Source organism: Brienomyrus brachyistius, unplaced genomic scaffold (genome assembly GCF_023856365.1).
Source record: "Brienomyrus brachyistius isolate T26 unplaced genomic scaffold, BBRACH_0.4 scaffold53, whole genome shotgun sequence".
Classification (NCBI taxonomy): domain Eukaryota; kingdom Metazoa; phylum Chordata; class Actinopteri; order Osteoglossiformes; family Mormyridae; genus Brienomyrus; species Brienomyrus brachyistius.
The window spans coordinates 2,286,289-2,304,967 of record NW_026042328.1 but is presented as its reverse complement, the minus strand read 5'-3'; the positions used below and the strand labels follow the sequence as shown (position 1 = coordinate 2,304,967).

The 18,679-nt window shown below is 45.9% G+C and overlaps 1 protein-coding gene across 2 annotated transcripts in view; it reads left to right on the top strand.

The window, feature by feature from the left end:
* LOC125724015 (NACHT, LRR and PYD domains-containing protein 12-like) overlaps positions 1–18,679 on the top strand; it is a 134,520-nt gene that overhangs the window by 13,149 nt on the left and 102,692 nt on the right. The window contains exons 8-10 of one of the 2 annotated variants that reach the window (XM_049000862.1): positions 341–514; positions 1,890–2,063; positions 2,429–2,602. The exons of the other annotated variant lie outside the window; for it this stretch is intronic. Of the exons in view, the coding sequence (XP_048856819.1) occupies positions 341–514; positions 1,890–2,063; positions 2,429–2,602 (522 nt within the window). The remainder of the gene's footprint in view (positions 1–340; positions 515–1,889; positions 2,064–2,428; positions 2,603–18,679) is intronic. 2 annotated transcript variants of the gene reach the window in all.

Below are 18,679 nucleotides of genomic sequence, written 5' to 3'. Positions count from 1 at the left end.
AACAGTTACTCATCTGAGTAGATTGATCCAGTTCCTGAATATTCTGCACACAAAACCTTTCAGGATATTTGTGCTTTGAAATGAAAATGTTCACTGTATTCATCATGACATAGAACATGATGACCATCAGAGGATTGGCCAGCATTAAAAATGTATCATGTTTAATTTTTCTAACTGTAGTGATTTAAGGTACTGCCTTGCTATGTCTCCAATTCTCTTTGAACTGTAGTCTGTCCCTCTTATTATGCTGAAATAAGTCTGGATACTTTGTACCACTATGACCACTGATGTGTAGGATATATACCGGTCTGTGTGTATAATAACAGGGCTCCTTTTGCAGGCTGAACAGCTGTTATCTCACAGAGAAATGCTGTGAGGTGCTGGCTTCAGCTCTCAGATCAAACTCCTCACACCTGAGAGAGCTGGACCTGAGCTACAATCACACTGGAGACTCAGGAGTGAAGCTGCTCTCTGCTGGACTGGGGGATTCACACTGTAAGCTGGAGATACTGAGGTCAGTATTACGGGGTATTCTACACTGTAAACTGTAATTCTTGAAGTAGCCACATTGGAAAATGAAATTAGTCACGTTTAAGTTAGTGATGTAGTTTCCGTCACCATCCTTTGTGTGACGGACAGCCAAGAGCCAGAATCTCACAGAATGTTGGGGCTCTGTGTCTGTGAGTGGAAAGTCACTGGTTCAGATCTCCTGGCTGGCAGAGTGATGTCATCGCTGGGTCCTTGAGCAAATCCCTTAATACCAATATCTGCAGGGGTGCTGGATGCTGGCCGACCCTGTGCTGTGACCCCAAACTTCCTCTCACCTGTGTGTGTCTGTGTGTCTGATGGAGCAGAATGGGAGGTGAAGAGATAATTTCCCGATGGGGATGAATGAAGTATCACTGTTCATAAATATTTCTTTTAAATGAATGTTCCTTTTAAAAGCATATCTGAAAGGATTGGTAGTCCTGCAATTAGGGTTTGGTGATTTCATAAGTTCCCAGGTTGAGAAATAGAAAAAAATATGATTTAACTCACAGGATCAGGAATTCAAGTGTCATTTAAAAAACATAAACTTCTCTGGACATCATTCAAAATCCAGATAAACACACACACACACACACACACACACACACACACACACACAGACACACATATATATATATATCCCAGGCAGGAACTGAACCCGACACCCTAGATGGTCGACTGTAGTGCTGATCACTGAGCCACAGCACTGCTCAGAGCTTTATGGAAATACTTATGCAGATATTAAAGAGTCTCAGGGTAACTGGCCCTTTAAGGAACCGAAACCGACACCCTAGATGGTCGGCTGTAGTGCTGATCACTGAGCCACAGCGCTGCTCAGAGCTTTATGGAAATACTTATGCAGGTATTAGAGTCTCAGAGTAACTGGCCCTTTAAGATCATTAAACAGCAGGATAAAGCTGCGTAGAGAGTTTCAAGGACTTTGCAGCAACAAAATATCTGATATATTTTAATGAACCTGTGACTGAATGGATTTTAGGGCATATTCACACTCATGCTCTCATTCAAACTGGCTCTAGAAGATAATGCAACATAACACTCACAGAACATTATTGGGAATATGGTCTGTATGACTTATGAAAATGTACAGTTTGAATAAAACTATAGGCTTTTAAGCCATGATAGACTTACCCACTGTCAATGATTATATGACAGCAAAAAATGGCCAAAATACACAGTAAATTTACAGGAGATCCTGTGTTGCTATGTCTCCAATTCTCTTTGAACTGTAGTCTGTCCCTCTTATTATGCTGAAATAAGTCTGGATACTTTGTACCACTATGATCACTGATGTGTAGGATATATACCGGTCTGTGTGTATAATAGCATGGCTCCTTTTGCAGGCTGAACAGCTGTAACCTCACAGAGAAATGCTGTGAGGTGCTGGCTTCAGCTCTCAGATCAACCTCCTCACACCTGAGAAAGCTGGACCTGAGTGACAATGACCTGCAGGATTCAGGAGTGAAGCTGCTTTCTGCTGGACTGGGGGAATCACACTGTAAGCTGGAGATACTGAGGTCAGTATTACTGGGTTTTCCACACTGTAAACTGGGGATACTGAGGTCAGTATTACTGGGTATTCCACACTGTAAACTGGGGGTACTGAGGTTAGTCATATTTGTCTGGTCAAATGGTAAACTGGTCTTTCACAATGACACTGCAACTGGCACACAAGGTTAAACCACAGGCCACTGGTATTTGACAGTACAACTGAGATAGTATTCCACATTGTAAATGGGAGATTTTTAATTGCATTAAAAAATTTATTTAATAATTGCAATTATTGAAATATTTATTAGACCAGACATATTTGCTTAAAAGTAGTACTTTTAATTGTGAGATGATATTATTTATTGGGGAGTTTTTGTCTGTCTCTCTGCAGGCTGTCAGGCTGTAGAGTCACAGAAGAAGGCTGTTCTTCCCTGGCTTCAGCTCTGCGGTCAAACCCCTCACACCTGAGAGAGCTGGACCTGAACTACAATCACCCAGGAGACTCAGGAGTGAAGCTGCTCTCTGCTGTACTGGAGGATCCCAGCTGTAAACTGGAGAAGCTGAAGTGAGTACAGAGTGTGTGTCTGACATGCTACAGATACTTATGCATGTATGTGAAGAAGAGGCACCAATAAATAAATGGATACAGCAGTTCTATGTTATGGCTTAATGGTTAGGGAAGCACACTTGTAATTGGAAGATCGTTAGATGGAATCCCTGACCAGCAAGACACCACTGAGGTACACTGAGCAAGGTGCCGCCCCCAAGCCCTGCTCCCTGGGTGCTGAATTATCTGCCCCCTGCTATGTCATGATGTCACATGTGGGTTAAATGCAGCGGACACATTTTGTTGTTGTGCACTGTGTGCTGTGGTGTGTCACCAATACCCACTGATCATTAAATTCTAATTCTAAAATTGTATATTCTGCTTCTCCTATAGTGTGGACCACGGTGGACAGTGCAGGACCAGACCAGGCTTACAGAAATGTAAGTGTGTTTGCATGTTTTATTAATAATACCATTAATACTATGTTATGGTTGTATTCACACAGTTATTGTGATCGTGTGGCTTTTTACACTGTATGTAGATGGATTTCCATGTTTGTGTTTAGGTGAGTTTCTCTGTGTGATAGTTTAGACAGAATCCAAAGGGAAAAAACAAAACTGACAAAACATCCAGGACCGTAACCATTCAGTCCCAACTGGGGTCACAGGGGGGACCAGAGCCTATCCAGGAACAAGGGGGGCAGGCGGGAACCAACCCTGCGCAGGTGCAAACACACCACAGGGCGCGTGCACACACAGACACAGACACACACACACACGACCAATTTAGCCTTGAAAATCAGCCTGGCCTGCACACTTTGGGGCCGTTGGAGGAAACCCACACGAACACGGGCAGAGCGTGTGAACTCCACACGGAAAGGACACGAGACCAAACCCAGGACCTTCTTCCCATGAGGCAGCAGCAGTAACCGCTTTGCTGCCTACAGACAAAACAGGCATCACTAAGAAGATTATTAATTCATTTTTTCATACAAACAAATACTTTATAGATGCTTATATCGTCCTTGTGTGGGAGTGTAACAGGGGTAAAATATGTTCTGATATCGTTCTGTGTGTTTGATTTCACAAAGAAATCCTTTGCATTTGTTCTTCATGCACAAGCGGTGAGTTTACTTATATCTTTTTGAGATTCGTTAGTCATCCTAAGATGGCACCTGTAGTCTTCCCTAAACCGGGAGAATGGTCTGGCTGCAGAACACTGGGCTTCTCCGCTAGGAGGATCTCCACTGTGGGACCAAGAATCACATGACTCCACTCCTGGGCCAGACATGATGTTATATAAACTTCAGAAAGAAGTATAAGATAGAGTTATTATTAACATTATTATTATTATTATTAATAATAATGATTATTATTATTATTATTTTTATTGTAGTATTATTATAATCATTTGTATAACTATATATGTACATGTATGATGTTAAACATTAATGCAACATTTTGTATAGAATTATAGCACTATATAAGTAATACTGATAAATCATAATAATGTATTATAACAATATAGGATAGGATATTATTATGAGTGTGCCTTGCGATGGGCTGGCCCCCCATCCTGGGTTATTCCATGCCTCGTGCCCATTGCTTCTGGGATAGGCTCCGGACCCCCCGCGACCCAGTAGGATAAGCGGTTTGGAAAATGGATGGATGGATATTATTATTATCTCCACTAGGATCATATCGTATCGCCCTGTATGACGTAGGATATACCACCACTAGGAGGCGCGGAATCACATGATCTCCACAATACCGTGGAGATGACGTCAGTGAAACATCGGGAATAGTTTTAATAATCCAGCCTACTGAGTTCTCTTTAGTAGCGTCGTGTCCGGGCAGGAGTGGAGTTTCCAGCTACGCAGTAGAGACCCTCCTGGCGGAGCCTGCAGCCAGATGTAATCAGTTCATGCTCCTTACCTCTCTCTTCTAAACCGGCGCCGATGCCGGACTCTCAGTCTGCGGGCAGCGCTGATGTGAAGAGGCGTGCGGTTCGAAGGAAGGTTATATTTTAAAGTAAAGACACTCACTTTTAGTATTAATATCTGGTGCCGTTTTGTGGTAAATATGCTTGTGATGAATATGTCCGATGAATGTCGCCGCTTTGTAATTTTATTTACCCGTAATTACGCTGTTAGTTTAGCTCGCGCCGCATTTTGGCGGCTCTTCCCGCCGGCGTCGCGCGCCGTCCGACATTTCCTGAGCTATTTCATAAACTTCAGTTCCCGCTTCGTTCGGGGAAGCTGCGCTGTTTTTATATTGTACAGAAACATAAAGTACAGGCGGCCTGATGGTATTAATAATTCTTCCTCCTGCCTACAGACTCCTGCCAGCTGACGCTGGACCCCAACACAGCAAACAGACTCCTGTCTCTGTCAGGGGGGAACAGGAAGGTGACATGGGGGGCAGGGCGGCCATATCCTGATCATCCAGAGAGGTTTGATCGCCGCCCCCAAGTTCTGTGCAGAGAGAGTCTCACTGGCCGCTGTTACTGGGAGGCTGAGTGGGATGGATATGGAGCCCTGATAGGAGTCACTTATAAAGGGATCGAGAGGAAAGGAGGGAGAGACTGTCTGCTTGGAGACAATGACAAGTCATGGAGTCTGTGGTGTGATACTGACAGATACTTTGTCTGTCACAATGATAAACAGACTCTCATACCCATACGGCCCTCAGGCTCCCGCAGAGTAGGAGTGTATCTGGACTGGGGGGCTGGTGCTCTGTCCTTCTACAGCGTCTCCTCTGATGGACTGACCCCCCTGTACAGACTCACCTCCTCATTCACTGAGTCCCTCTATCCAGGGTTTTATGTTTATAACTCCATAGTGTTACTGTGACGTGTTGCTGGTTCTCCTGGCAAAAAGGTCAAATCTCTGCTTTTTAACCTTTATAATCCTTTTTACTCTCAAATGTATGTTTGGCAAAAATAAAATTTTTCTCTCTGACTAAAATGTAACTAAATGTAATCCTGATGAGTGGGGGGGGGGCTTTCCCCCTCCCCTTTATATGTACATTTTATATATTTATGCCTATTTACTGTATTTCCTCCCTGTACAATGACAATAAAGTCTTTCTGTTCGGTCCTATTAATGTCCTGCTTCAGTGTCACCCAAAGCATGACTGACTGTGATCCATCCAGACTGTGGTTTCATTAAGTTAAATTCACTTTATTACTGCAGCTGAACATAACTAACCCAATGACACTCAATCAATGTATATAATAACCATTTAATGAAAAACTTTAAATTATATCCTGTTACTGCCCTGGTTCACTGGATTAAAGTAAATTAAATTATTAAATTATTAAGTAATTTAAATTAGTTTTATGAAATAGCTATTTAAAGGAATAATTAAGAGTAATATTTAGGTATTGTGTGTGTCTATACATATGTACATATATATGCACACACCAGATATGAGTGTGTGTGTATGTATGAGTGAATGTATATATATATATACATACATACACACACACACAAACACAGGTTTGTAATTATATCTTGGTGTGGACTCTCCATTCATTACTATGGGGAAAATCTAATCAGCATAACGACCTTAACCGGCTCTGTGAGTGTATGTGTGTGTGCACGCGCACTCTAACGGCGCTGTGTATGTGTGTGTGCACGCACGCTCTAACAGGGCGCTGTGAGTGTGTGCACTCTAAAAGGGCACTGTGTGTATGTGTATGTATGCACGCGCGCTCTAACAGCTCTGTGTATGGTGTTAAATTAGTGCCAAAAGTCGCGCGCATAAAAACCACGCGCGCATGTGCTCGCGAGCAGAAAATCCATGCTCTCTACTCGCTCGCTCGACAGGAAGAATTTTGACACGTTGGAGGCGCGAACAGTGGCTAATGGCTCCGCTTTTTTGATTGTTTTTTAAAAAAAATATTGACTACGATTGGCTATTTGCTTTGGTAGAACATGAAGATAATTGACGTGGGATGTGGGATTCACACTGTCATGATGTCGGAGCAAGTAAGTCTTACACTGAGTTCATATTTTTCAGAGATTCTGTTTTCATATTCCACAATGAGGATTGGAATCGTGTGTGTCTTAATTAAAACAGAGCTTGAAATTCAATGCGGTATAGCTGGTATCTCGTGCAATATTATTTATTCACAGTCTGCTGTCATAATTTGGGAATTTCCCGCTTCGTCTTACCGTATATAAAAGAATCGACCAATGTACGGTAAATTGCATTGTGAATAACATTTCCTAATACAACGTCACAAAGCCAATTTAATAAATTCAAATCCTGGGAAGAGCGCTCCTCAGATATTAGTTCTCGGGTTAGTGTTAGCAGACTATAGGCGAAACCACCTGAAGTGCCATCTATTAATTAATGTTTATTAAATTAGCATTAGAATGGAGAGGTTTTTAATATCTTTTGTCCTTGTACATACACTCATTATTAAAGCCATAAAGTTGTCTGCCTGCTACATTGGAATCTCCACTGAGTAAGTGTTTTTGATGGATTTTATTTAACTTTATTTGACTCTGGTCCTTAGATCTAATGTCATACCTCTTCACTTATATTGTTTGTGAAAAGGTTTACCACGGTCAAACAGAGCAGCCACTACATCATCATACATGAACAAGCACCTCACAAAACAAAAACATTTCATTTTCATAATTAAAACTTTTGAATGGTAGGCCTAGTGTGTGGATCAGACACAAGATCCTGACACCTCATTAACTATAACTTGTTCTGTGAACAGCTCAGATACCACCTTCTCGAAAGTCTACTGCATAAAATAGAAATGGGATTCAGAGCGACTCCACTAAATTTGGATTACCTGGAGTTCCTTTGTCATCAGGAGCTGTATCTTCTGCAGGCCCTGTCTAATCACATTGAAGTACCTCCTGCTATCACCCTGGCTTTGCAAGAGCTCTTTGACCTTGTGAGGGCACATCTGGAACGTCCAGCACCATGTGTCATACAGGAAGTCACTGCCACCAATGGACGACCCAAGATTTTGATTGAAGAACAATGTTTGAAAGAAATGCTCCATACTCAACTTCCTGTGCCTTGCATAGCCACATTGATGGGTGTTTTAAGAAGAATGAAAGAGCATGAGCTCTGTGTTAGGGACACATATAATTCCATCAGTGATGAGGAACTTAACAATTTGGTTTCTTCTGTCAAGAATGATCTACCAAATGCAGGCTGTAGGATGGTCAGAGGGAGGCTGCAATCAATGGGCTATGAGAAGAGTTGCAGCCTCCATGCATAGGGTTGATTCCATGGGCATCATATCAAGGTTGTCAAGTCAAGAGGAGTCACGTGACGCTCGTCGCTAATGGCTGCCTAACTCTGCTCCTCCGCACGTTCCATCCACCTATTTGCCCTTTAGTCAGTCCCCTTGCCACTTACCCGTTCGCAATTCCATACGAATTTGGTGCTCATTCTTTTATTCTTCCTGATGGCTGCTAATCAGCGCAGACCTCGCCCAGCTTTTTCCAGTCCGGAGAAGAAAGGGCCTGCTTAATAAGGGCCTGCTTTCCCTGGATGATAAAATCACGGAGATTGAGGACCGCAGCCGTCGCCTTGATCTTAAAGTAGTTGGGGTTAAACTAGGGTGCGAAGGGGGCGATATGCGGTCTTTTCTCAACAGCCTCTGGCCAGCTATTTTCCCCCATCTCCCTAATTTCCAGCCAGCCATTGACCGTACCCACAGGCTGCATGGCCGGTCCGAAACCTCTTCTCGTCCGCCTCCCATCCTCATGCACTTCATCGACTTCCGTGACCGGCAGGCTGTGGTACGTGAAGCCCGCAAAGTCCAGGACCTCAGTTTTGAAGGTGGGAGAATTTTCTTCTTTCAAAACTTTAGCGTCAAGACGGGTGCAGCCAGATAGGCGATGAACGCGCTGATCCGGAGAGCGAAGGAGTTGGGTCTTTCTCCTTTCCTGATTTTCCCTGCGCGTCTGAAGCTGTCTTTTGGAAGCCAACAGGTCATGTCCGCTACTCCGGAGGATGCGAACACCGCCATGGATCATTTTCAGTCTCTTGGGACTCTTCCCGTATAATTATTTCGCTCCCCTATGGGTTTGCCGGTTTCTTTATTATTATTATTATTATTATTCTTTTATATAAATTTCTCTGTGATCGCTGTGGGTCCTGTGTATTGTAATGTACTGTTATGGGATGCTTTTGTTTTTGTTTACTTTGCACTTTTCGCCTGCTTCTATTAGTTTATTAATTAGATGTCTGCTGTAGTGCTGTTGCCTGACTACTCCCATTTGCCGTTTTTCATGCTCTGTACATGGGGCAGCAGCAGTGGCACGGGGTCTGTTTTATCTGTGTCTTTGTTACTCAGAATGGCTGGGGGACGTGTGCGCGGAGTCGGTGTGTTTTATCTGTGTCTCTGTTACTCAGAATGGCTGGGGGACGTGTGCGCGGAGTCGGTGTGTTTTATCTGTGTCTCTGTTACTCAGAATGGGCTGGGGGACGTGTGCGCGGAGTCGGTGTGTTTTATCTGTGTCTCTGTTACTCAGAATGGGCTGGGGGACGTGTGTAGCGTCCCCAGTTGAAATGATGGTCTCTCAAACTGATGGTTCACAATCCTTTATTTAACCTTGCCTTGTGAACTGACCCTAAGAGCTATAAAGTGTACAGAAAACAATCACTATTAGTAGCTCAGACAGCAAGTTGCCTTTAACACCTTTCCTTATTCAAAACATAAGAATTCTTTCCTTTAAGTTCTAATATCCTTTTGTTAACATTTTCTACATAGATTACCTTTTACACGTATATTCAATTAAACCATTTTAACAATGCTTTTAAAAACCTTTGAATCACGAAATAAACTAAAGTAAATCATTGTCAAATTGTCCGTGACCTTACATGACAAATAAAACAAAGCAGCTTGTAAATTATAACCCTTTAACACGCTTAATTTATCCGTGCTCTTTAGCACCATGTAGTGAGCAAAAACGTAGTCCATTTTACTCAGCAAAACACCTTACAACAGAAATATTCAAACACATATACATTTACGAATCAACCTTCAAAACCCACCTTGTTCCTCATCAACCAGGAGCTAAAACCATCACTGGTATTTAAGAAATTAACCTTAATGAATCGTAATATTACTATTCCTTTATCACGGAGCACACCTTGCTTCTACTTCCATGGAGTTTTCCCGCTACTGTGCGGTTTGCGACACTGGTTTACGGCAGCTTGTTGCTCTATGTTACTTCAAAATAAAAGCCGTTCTTTCACAATAAAAGGCATCACTCGTCTTATACAGTTAAACAAGGAATAACATTTGTAACCAATAAATATAATAAACAAAATATTAATACGGTCATTTACACTCCCACCAAATCATTAGAGCTCAAATGGGAACCAAACGGAGTGATAATGATTTCCTAATGAAAAAAATAACCTGTAACCGTCGACCTGTAAACATTACATTGTATGAAACCACATAATTTACATGACAGAACAAACCTTAAACTTCAGAATGTAGTTAAACAGTCTCTAATAGCAAAACCAGTTTCTGCACTGGGCGTTCCACTACGGAAGGTTTACTGTAGCATTGTCCTTTGTCCATCTTCCTTTCTCCAAAACGAAGCTTTACCTTTCTTACAAGTCCATCTTTGTCGGTTGTTGTCTCCATTCATTGCGTGGCAAGTCATCCATCTTCTCCATCACAACATCTCCAACCTTCAAGTTTCTCCTTGGAGAGTGCCATTTCTGTCTTGTTGCGATGTTAGACAGATACTCCTTTTTCCAATGTGACCAAAATTGTTCTGATAAATACTGCACCTGCCGCCACCTTTTCCGTGCATAAATGTCCTCTTTAATGAATTTACCTGGCGGGGGCAGGGATGACCTTGACTTTATCATTAGCAGGTGATTGGGTGTTAATGGCTCGGGACTGTTTGGATCACTTAAGTTGTCCACTGTAAGAGGCCTGCTGTTGACAATCGCCATTGCCTCATAAAAGAATGTTCTTAATGATGCGTCGTCCATTCTGCCTGATGAAAGAGAAACTGTTGAGCGCAGAACATTTCGGACAGTCCTGTTTGTCTTTTCCACACACCTCCTGTATGGCTTGAATGAGGAGTGTGCATTCTGAAGTCGCATTGTTTCTCAGCAAGAAACGCAGTAATGCGATCACAGTCCATTTGTTTCAATGCTTCTTGCAGCTCATTTTTTTGCGCCAACAAAGTTACTTCCTTGAACACCTTATCTCACTGACAGCTCCTCTGATGGCTATGAAACAGCGGAGGGCATTTATAAAGGCGTCCGTGGTCATGTCGTCTAACATTTCCATGTGCACTGCTCTGCAGCAAAGGCACGTAAAAATAAGTCCATAACGCTTGTTCACTTTACGAGCTTTCTTAGTTAGAAAAGGGCCAATACAGTCTATTCCACAGAATGTGAATGGTGGAGCTGGATCTAAACGCTGGACTGGGAGATCAGCCATTTTCTGTTTCTCAGTACCCCTTCTGAGTCTGCGACACCTTACACATTTCTGTATGAAGTTTCTTACAGCTTTGTTGATACCTGGAATCCAAAATCCATTTGATCTAATTTCACTGATTGTCAGTCCTTTTCCTTGGTGCTGCACTTTATTGTGGAAATGGCTGATTATTAGCCGAGTGACATGGTTACCCTTTGGAATTATCACTGGGTGTTTCAATATAGAGGAGAATGAAGCATCTTTAAGTCTTCCTCCCACCTTGAGGAGTCCATCACTATCAAGAAAGGTAACCATTTGATACAGTTTGCTTTTGTGGGGGAGTTCCTTTCCATTTTTAAGCAACTTTATCTCCTCTGCATACTCCCTGGCTTGTATGTCTTTCAGAAGAACATGTTGTGCGTTTTGTCTTTCTTGTACAGTACTGTGGCTTGTTTTCTCTCTCTTAGTACAGCGAATGAGGCGAGCTAGGGCTTGAGTGGCCTTGTACCATGATGAAAATTTTGTTAACCTCTTTGATAAACCTTTCTTCTCTGCTTTGAGGGTGTTCAGTGTATGTACCCTTTTGACTTCTGGATCCCCGAGTAGAATGTTTTCGCCAATTTCTGAAGCTGGAGGAACTTCCTTCTCCCACAGAAACTGTGGCCCTTTGAACCAGACTGATGTTATAAGCTCACCCACACTGGAACCTCTGGAGGCGATGTCTGCAGGATTATGGTCAGAAGGCACATATCTCCACTGCTGAGGGAAGCTGTTAGTCCTTATCTTTTGAATTCTGTTGGAGACAAATGTGTGAAACCGACGTGCTTCATTATTAATGTAGCCTAAAACTACCTTTGAGTCAGTCCAGAAGTACTCTTCACTCTGTGTCAATCCAAGCTCGTCTCTTAACATGTTACTTGCATTAATGGAGACAACCGCAGCTGTCAGTTCAAGATGTGGGATTGTTGTTATCTTGATAGGAGCCACTCTAGTCTTTGCTGTAACTAAAGCACAATGCACTTTATCATCTTGGTTTATATGTTTTAAATAAGAACACTGGCCATAACCATGTGAGCTGGCATCAGAAAAATGTTGCAACTCTCTTTTCACTATTTGCCCAAAGTCAAAAATCCCTTATGAAGAGAAAAATCTTGGATTCACGGTTTCCCTTGCCCGGACGCGGGTCACCGGGGCCCCCCCCCGGAGCCAGGCCTGGGGGTGGGGCTCGATGGCGAGCGCCTGGCGGCCAGGCCTACACCCATGGGGCCTGGTCGGGCGCAGCCCGAACAAGGCACGTGGGTCCCCCCTCCAATGGGCTCACCACCCATGGGAGGGGCCATAGGGGTCGGGTGCGAAGTGATCTGGGCGGCGGCCAAAGGCGGGGACCTTGGCGGTCCGATCCTCGGCTGCAGAAGCTAGCTCTAGGGACATGGAATGTCACCTCTCTGATGGGGAAAGAGCCTGAGCTGGTGCGCGAGGTTGTGAAGTTCCGGCTAGATATAGTCGGACTCACCTCGACGCACGGCTTGGGCTCTGGAACCAGTCTCCTTGAGGGGGGTTGGACCCTTTTCCACTCTGGAGTTGCCCGCGGGGAGAGGCGCCGAGCGGGCGTGGGCATACTTATTGGCCCCAGGCTGGGCGCCTGTACATTGGGGTTTACCGCAGTGGACGAGAGGGTAGCCTCCCTCCGCCTTCGGGTGGGGGGACGGGTCCTGACTGTTGTTTGCGCTTATGCGCTAAACAGCAGTTCGGAATACCCACCCTTTTTGGAGTCCTTGGAAGGGGTGTTGGAGAGCGCTCCTCCTGGGGACTCCCTTGTTCTGCTGGGGGATTTCAATGCTCACGTGGGCAGCGACAGTGAGACCTGGAGGGGCGTGATTGGGAGGAACGGCCCCCCCGATCTGAACCCGAGCGGTGTTTTGTTATTGGACTTCTGTGCTCGTCACGGATTGTCCATAATGAACACCATGTTCAAGCATAAGGGTGTCCATATGTGCACTTGGCACCAGGACACCCTAGGCCGCAGTTCGATGATCGACTTTGTAGTCGTGTCGTCGGACTTGCGGCCGCATATTTTGGACACTCGGGTGAAGAGAGGGGCGGAGCTGTCAACCGATCACTACCTGGTGGTGGGTTGGCTCCGCTGGTGGGGGAGGAAGCCGGCCAGGCCTGGCAGGCCCAAGCGTATAGTGAGGGTCTGCTGGGAACGTCTGGCGGAATCCCCTGTCAGGGAGAGTTTCAACTCCTACCTCCAGCAGAACTTCTCCCATATCCCGGGGGAGGCGGGGGACATTGAGTCCGAATGGGCCATGTTCCGTGCCTCCATTGTGGAGGCGGCTGACCGGAGCTGCGGCCGCAAGGTGGTCGGTGCCTGTCGCGGCGGTAATCCCCGAACCCGCTGGTGGACACCGGTGGTAAGGGATGCCGTCAAGCTGAAGAAGGAGTCTTATCAGGCCTTTCTGGCCTGTGGGACTCCAGACGCAGCTGACGGCTACCGGCAGGCCAAGCGGAATGCGGCTTTGGCGGTCGCTGAGGCAAAAACTCGGGTGTGGGAGGAGTTTGGTGAGGCCATGGAGAACGACTTCCGGACGGCTTCGAGGAGATTCTGGTCCACCATCCGGCGGCTCCGGGCGGGAAAGCGGTGCAGCATCAACACTATTTATGGTGGGGATGGTGCGCTGCTGACCTCAGCTCGGGACGTTTTGGGTCGGTGGAGGGAGTACTTCGAAGACCTCCTCAATCCCACCGACACGCCTTCCAATATGGAAGCAGAGTGTGGGGACTTGGGGGTGGACTCGCCTATCTCGGGGGTGGAGGTCGCTGAGGTGGTCAAAAAGCTCCTCGGTAGCCGGGCCCCGGGGGTGGACGAGATTCGCCCAGAGTTCCTCAAGGCTCTGGATGCTGTGGGGCTGTCCTGGTTGACACGCATCTGCAGCATCGCGTGGACATCGGGGGCAGTACCTCTGGACTGGCAGACCGGGGTGGTGGTCCCCCTCTTTAAGAAGGGGGACCGGAGGGTGTGCTCCAACTACAGGGGGATCACACTCCTCAGCCTCCCTGGTAAGGTCTATTCGGGGGTCCTGGAAAGGAGGGTCCGCCGGATTGTCGAACCTCGGATTCAGGAGGAGCAGTGTGGTTTTCGCCCTGGCCGTGGAACAGTGGACCAGCTCTATACTCTCAGCAGGGTTCTGGAGGGTTCATGGGAGTTTGCCCGACCAGTCTACATGTGTTTTGTGGACTTGGAAAAGGCATTCGACCGTGTCCCTCGTGGGGTCCTGTGGGGAGTGCTCCGGGAGTATGGGGTACCGGGCTCCCTTTTAAGGGCGGTTCGGTCCCTGTATGACCGGTGCCAGAGTTTGGTCCGCATGGGCGGCAATAAGTCGGACTCGTTTCCGGTGAGGGTTGGACTCCGTCAGGGCTGCCCTTTGTCACCGATTCTGTTCATAGTTTTTATGGACAGAATTTCTAGGCGCAGCCAGGGCGTTGAGGGCGTCCAGTTCGGTGACCTCAAGATTAGGTCTCTGCTTTTTGCGGATGATGTGGTTCTGTTGGCCTCATCGAGCCGTGACCTTCAGCTCTCACTGGAGCAGTTCGCAGCCGAGTGCGAAGCGGCTGGGATGAGAATCAGCACCTCCAAATCCGAGACCATGGTTCTCAGCCGGAAAAGGGTAGAGTGCTCTCTCCGGGTTGGGGATGGGGTCCTCCCCCAAGTGGAGGAGTTTAAGTATCTCGGGATCTTGTTCACGAGTGGGGGAACGATGGAGCGGGAGATCGACAGGCGGATCGGTGCGGCGTCAGCAGTCATGCGGGCGCTGCATCGGTCTGTCATGGTGAAGAGAGAGCTGAGCCAAAAGGCGAAGCTCTCGATTTACCAGTCGATCTACGTTCCTACCCTCACCTATGGTCATGAGCTTTGGGTAGTGACCGAAAGAACGAGATCGCAGGTACAAGCGGCCGAAATGAGTTTCCTCCGCAGGGTGGCTGGGCTCTCCCTTAGAGATAGGGTGAGGAGCTCAGTCATTCGGGAGGGACTCAGAGTAGAGCCGCTGCTCCTCCGCATCGAGAGGAGCCAGATGAGGTGGCTCGGGCATCTGATCAGGATGCCTCCGGGACGCCTCCCTGGGGAGGTATTCCGGGCATGTCCCACTGGGAGGAGGCCCCGGGGAAGACCCAGGACACGCTGGAGAGACTATGTCTCTCGGCTGGCCTGGGAACGCCTCGGGGTCCCCCCAGAGGAGCTAGACGAAGTGGCCGGGGAGAGGGAAGTCTGGGTCTCCCTGCTGAGGCTGCTGCCCCCGCGACCCGACTCCGGATTAAGCGGGAGATGATGGATGGATGGATGGATGCCCAAAGTCTGTTGGAACATAACAGCGTGGAATTGTGATTTTCTCTAAGTTCCTTAAGTCACTGTTCCAATTGTCCCACACTGGCCTTAATTCACTGGAGAGGGGGTCATCCCAGCCTGAGCCTTGTTTGCAGGTCTCCTGAAGCACCCGTTTGCCTGTGAGTACAAAGGGGGAGATGAATCCCAGTGGGTCGTAAAGAGATGCGACAGTAGATAGGATGCCACGCCATGTAGCAGGTTGATCGTTGGGTCGAAAGCGAAATCTGAGTGTGTCTGATTCAATATGCCAGTGAATGCCTAGCGCTCTTTCAAGTTTAGAATCATTGAGTGTCAGATCACATGCCTGCTGTGAAGGAGCACGTTCAGATGGTGGGATGCTGTTTAACACAGTTTGGTCGTTGCTTACAAACATGTGCAGTCTGAGGCCACCTGATGCACAGATTGTCTGAGCATCTTGGGCGAGCTGAACAGCTTCTTTGATGCTTGCAGTGCTTGTCACCCCATCGTCCACATAAAAATCTTTCATTATGAACTGAGATGCAAGGGGGAACTGTGTCTCATTTTCTTTGGCAAGATACTTTAAACCGTAATTTGCACATCCTGGTGATGATGTAGCACCGAAGAGGTGAACTTTCATTCGGAATTCTTGGGGCTCTGTGTTCATGTTGCCATTTTTCCACCATAAAAATCTTAAATAGTCTCTATCTGATTCATGCACAAAAAATTGGTGGAACATTTTCTCAATGTCGCACAACAATGCAACTTCATGCAGTCTAAATCTGATGAGAACTCCATTTAGATTATTTAACAAATCTGGGCCAGACAGCAGATGGTCGTTCAGACTGGTACCTTTGTACTTAGCTGAGGCATCGAAGACTACCCTCAGTTTGTCTGGTTTCTGGGGATGATATATCCCGTGGTGGGGAATATACCACCTTTCTCCTTCCTTTGCTTCATTTTCCACTTCCTCTGCTTCTCTTTCCAGGACTTCATTCATAAACTTCACATACTGCTCCTTATGCCTTTGGTCCTTTGACAGTTTGTTTTTGAGACTTTGAAGTCGCCCAATGGCCATTTGCTTGTTGTCCGGTAAGAGTGGTTGTTCTTTAAATGGAAGTGGCATTTCGTAATGTCCTTCGGTATTTTTATAAATTCCTTCCTTTAATGTCTTTAGAAAAAGAATGTCGTCTTGAGACACTGACCTGTTGTCCTTGACGTCATCCTTGAAGTCTGACTCGAGAACCTTAAGTGCATCAGCTGGAGTCACTAGTGGGAGCTCTTTTACTGTTATTCTGTGACACACAGTGGACATGCTGAAAGAGTCATTGTGAGATGATGTGGGGCCAACAATACTCCAGCCCAATGCTGTGCGGACTGCATAGGGTTCGTTCTCCTCTCCTAATATTACCTGCCTTGGAGCCAGAGCCTTTGAGCAATTGTAGCCAATTAAAAGGCCAACTTCACATCCTAGATGCAGGGGAATCTCCTTGATATGATTCCATCGTTTTGCTGTTTCACAGGTAGGAATGTGAGAGCGGTTAACTGGTATACAGTCTTTGGTGTAAGCTGGAGGGAGTTCAATTGTTTCTGTGGAGTTGTATCCTCTCACCTAGAGACCTGAAACACGTTCGCTTGGTACAACAGCATCTTTACCCAGCATTGTAGTGAGCCTTAATCTTATTGGAGTGGACTTTGCCTTGAGATCATTGGACACATCTTGGTCTATGAACACTGTGTCACTCTGAGTATCTAAGAGTGCATAAACAAGCTTCTCTGTACCTGGAAGTTGCTCTGAAGAGACCCATACTGGTACAATCATGAAAGTGCTGACACATTGTTCATTGTTTTTAACATTGAGAGACAGGGTAGTTGCAGCCTGCTCTGTGTTGATCTGAATTGAGTCTGTAGTTGAATTTTTCTTGTCGTAGTTGAAGTCGTGCAGACAGGTAGGGTGTTTTTTCTTGCACATTTCACACACAAGTCTGTAACGACAGGCCTTTGCACTGTGTTCCGGTTTGAGACAACCATAACAGAGCCTTTTGTCCTTTATGTATTTCCTTCTCTCTTCAAGTGACTGGACCTTAAACCGTGGGCAAACATGAAGTTTGTGTCCATTGTCTTGACAGACATGGTAGTTTGACATTCGACCTTTGTTTTGCATTTTCTGTCTCTGTGAACACCTGCATGTGGAGGACACTTGAGGTAGGCCTTTTTTCCTTTTGTAAGTTCCTTGCAATGGCTGTGGTGAAGTCTGTAGAATGGAGAGCCTGGAATGATGTGATTGGGTTGCATACAAATTCTGATTCAGAAGACATGAACTCAGCAAAGTGCTTTAAACCAGGAAATTTTCCATTATCTCTCATAAACTGGGTAGCTTGACGATTCCACCTTGCAGCAGCCCAATTTGGTAACTTTTGAACAAGTTTCTGGTTCTCCTCACAATCGTTGAGAATATTTAGGCCTTCAATGTAAGGCATAGCCTCATGGCATGTTTGAATGAAATCAGCAAATGCCCTAAATCCTTTAGAGTCATTTGTTTGTATCTTCAGGGGGTTCATTTGAAGCCGGCACCCGGCAATATTTCGCCGCCTGTGGGTAAGTACATCGCCGGCTACTTTCAGTTGTTGAAAAATAAACTGCCTCTGTTCCCAGAATAAAACGATCAGCACTCGGTGCCACAATAAAAGATTTATTTTGCAGAAATTTCCGTGTTCTGTCTAGGCGCAGCCATCTTCGTCTTAATTCTTATCTTCGTTTTGTTTTATCTTCGGCAAGTTTTTATTCTGCGCTTTCTGATTGGCTGATTGAGGCAAGTGGACAAAATAGCGTCTAGAAAGCGAAGCAGACTTCTTGACCAGTGGCTGCAACCGAGCGCGAAATTGCCCAGGACTGAATGAACTGAAGGTGAGTTTAATACTTAATGAAGTGAGACCAGCAGGACGTAATACTATACTATTTCATCCCGGTGTCGTCGCTTCGTTTGCCGCATGCATTGCATTGACATACGACTCGACTCGTCGACTTATTTACACAGTACAGATGCACATGGATCAAACCAGTAGCAGACGATCGATATCTTCGTTCCTTCGAGCCAACATCGGCCGAAAATTGGTGAAAAATATGGGGAGATATTGCATGGCACTGATTTTGTTTGAAAGCTAAGGCCGACAGTTTATTTCCAAAGTGAAATATTCTGACAAAAAAACGACAAAACGCTGGAGCATCTGAACTCGCTGATCTAGTTGTGTGTGTAGGCTAGCTACTATTACTAGCCATATAATGTACAGCGATGACGTCCCGATCAGCCGAGCCTGTTTACAAAA